The 2,695-nt window shown below is 38.4% G+C and overlaps 1 protein-coding gene across 1 annotated transcript in view; it reads right to left on the minus strand.

The window, feature by feature from the left end:
- Positions 1–1,056: 1,056 nt before the first annotated feature.
- Positions 1,057–2,695, minus strand: part of NLRP14 (NLR family, pyrin domain containing 14) — a 33,668-nt gene continuing 32,029 nt past the window's right edge. Inside the window, exons 9-10 of the mRNA XM_008585791.1 lie at positions 2,087–2,257; positions 1,057–1,420 (exon numbers count right to left, since the gene is read on the minus strand). Of these exons, the coding sequence (XP_008584013.1) occupies positions 1,285–1,420; positions 2,087–2,257 (307 nt within the window). The 3' untranslated portion in view covers positions 1,057–1,284. The remainder of the gene's footprint in view (positions 1,421–2,086; positions 2,258–2,695) is intronic.

A 2,695-nucleotide genomic window follows, 5' to 3' on the forward strand; every position in this document is an offset into this window, starting at 1 on the left:
AACAATGGTGTATGACATAAGCGACTTTATGCCAGTCCTGGACCCACCTTTTAAGAATATTGTCAACTACAACTTGGCCCTTTCAATTCCTGAACCTCCACCCATGAAATCCATCTTCCCTGCAGGAGAGACCATGTGGAGAGGCCCTAAGAGGACAGGACCAGCTGAACCCTGTTAGCCATCCTTGCCTGGGCACCAGAAGTGAGTAAAAGTTATCTTGGGGCCTGCCTCCACAGCAACTTGACTGCCAGCTGAATACTACCGAGGGACCCCAAGTGATACCAGGTGGAGTATAAGAAACACTCAGCTGAGCCCTTTCTGAATTCAAAACTACCAAGTCAGGAGACAATAAAATGGTTATTGTTTTAAGCCACTAAGTTTTGGGATGGTTTGCTGCATAGCAATCAATAACCAGAACAGTCTTTCACAGAAAATTTTATTGTGCCATGTTTTTGCCATATGGAGAAACCTGTTAGCCCTAACCCAAATAATCTTATATACTCTTAGAAGAAATCAAGCCCTCCCTTTTCTTTCATGATATGCTACAGAAAATGTTAATTGCAGAAGTGATTCTCATTTTTATTGAAACTAGTGACTCTCAAATATTAATGCACCTAAGAATTGCCTGGGAAGTCATTTAAAAAGCTGGTTCCTAAGGACCTCACCCAGATATTCTGATCCAGTAAGTCTGGTGTGGGGCTCAGGAATATGCATTTTAAGATAGACACCCAAGTGATTTTGACATGGTGGTTCCAAGAACGCACATGGAAAAGCATTCCAATAAAACATGCCAGAGATAGTGAGGCTGTGAACCAAGCCATGGCAGTGGGAATGGGAAGTATAACAAGGCACTTCAATCTTGTTCCAAGAACGCACATGGAAAAGCATTCCAATAAAACATGCCAGAGATGGTGAGGCTGTGAACCAAGCCATGGCAGTGGGAATGGGAAGTATAACAAGGCACTTCAATCTTCTCTGGTCCCAGCCTCTTGCCTCATTTCTAGGCTTCTCTTATCTGAGTTTTAAGCTCTGTATCCAATTAAAAACATGTCACAGTTTTTTCAGAGATCTTTAAGTTTTTCATTTTATTTCAGCCTCTCAACCTTGTGTGAAGTAGAACGAACATTTTACAGAGAAGTGACTAACCTGTATTTAACAGCTGTCAAGTGCAATATCTCTGGGCAGAGTACCTAAAGCTAAGAACCCAAGTCCTTGTCACTGTGAGGTTTTATTTATTTTTATTTTTATTTTTTAAAGGAATGTTAGGTTCTCTGGTTCTTCAAATCAGAAACACCGCCACCAGGACCCGTCTTCTTCATTATGATCACTGCAATTGGGCGTAATGACTAAATGTGGATTGCTAGCTCCCACAGCTTCCAGCAGCTTCTGGGCTTTCTCATCAAAGGCCTCTTTGTACAACCTGAGAAAACAAAGGAACATCTCTTTTCTTACACTCAGTTTCCTCTTAGCCCTCCACTTTCTCTGTAAAGGGTTTATTTCAGGAGAAAAAAAAGCTGTTCTATTAGAGAATATTAACACGGATGGGGAGCGGGGAAGAACAGACAGATACCTTGATGGAGATACAGCAGTTGAAGGACAATGGAATATAGAAGAGAGAGAGAGAAACAAGTTGAAATTTAAAAGGATTCTCCAAGAGCCTTTTTCTATCCAAGCAAAACATTACTACTAATAATGATGAAAACAGCTAACACATTATTATTACTGTTCTAAGTAATTGGCCTATATTGACTCAGCCAATCCTCACAATAACCCTATGGGTAGATTTTATCATTTTACAGATAAGAAACCAAAACACAGAGAGATTAGGAGACTAGCCTAAATTAAACATTTAGTAAATTGGTAGGGCCAGAATTCAAACTCAGGTAGTTTGACTTTGTAGTGCTCAACTTGTAACCACTATACTGCACTGTTTCTCAAAACTCAGTGTTCTATGAGAGATAAATAAGTGCCTAGAAAATACCCTAGGATGCACAATCAGGTTGATTCTGAGGCCTGCAATAAATAGGTGGCTACCCAAATCCCTCATTACAGGAACCTCCCTGCTGCGAAGCCAATGAAGACTTACCCTAGAACTTGTAGTTTACATTCAGGAGACTTCAAGACTTCACATAATTTCATAATTCCTTCATACCCTAAGGTATTCTGTGTCAGGTTCATTTTTATCAGTCTTTGGTTGCTGCTAAGAGTAGACGAGAGATCCTGACAACAGAGAGAGGTCAAACCACAGTATTCCAAACTATAGGGAAGAGAGACAAAAAAGTAAAAATGACTTTATCCCATGACAGAAGCAAGCACAGAAAAGATCTGTGACCTTGAGTGGAGGATAATTTCAGAAAATTTAAAAAATGAGCACAGTTAGGGTAAATTCAAGGACTATAAGTACTTATAATACTCTTTATTACTAGATAACTATAGGCTGAAGATATCCCTTCCTAAATCATAAATTAGAAATTAATGATTATATTCTAGGAAATAAATAACATATGTAAGCACACTACCAAATACTATGAAGCAATTGAATCTTTGAACATCACTAAAAATACAGCAACATTAGTAGATTTTAGAAACATGGTATTGAGTTTAAAATGTAAGGAATCTAATGAGGCCTCTAGCACAATACCATTTATGCAAATAAAAATGCATATACCAATTTTTTTTTTTTTTTTTTTTTTTT

Source organism: Galeopterus variegatus, unplaced genomic scaffold (genome assembly GCF_000696425.1).
Source record: "Galeopterus variegatus unplaced genomic scaffold, G_variegatus-3.0.2 Scaffold3716, whole genome shotgun sequence".
NCBI classification, from domain to species: domain Eukaryota; kingdom Metazoa; phylum Chordata; class Mammalia; order Dermoptera; family Cynocephalidae; genus Galeopterus; species Galeopterus variegatus.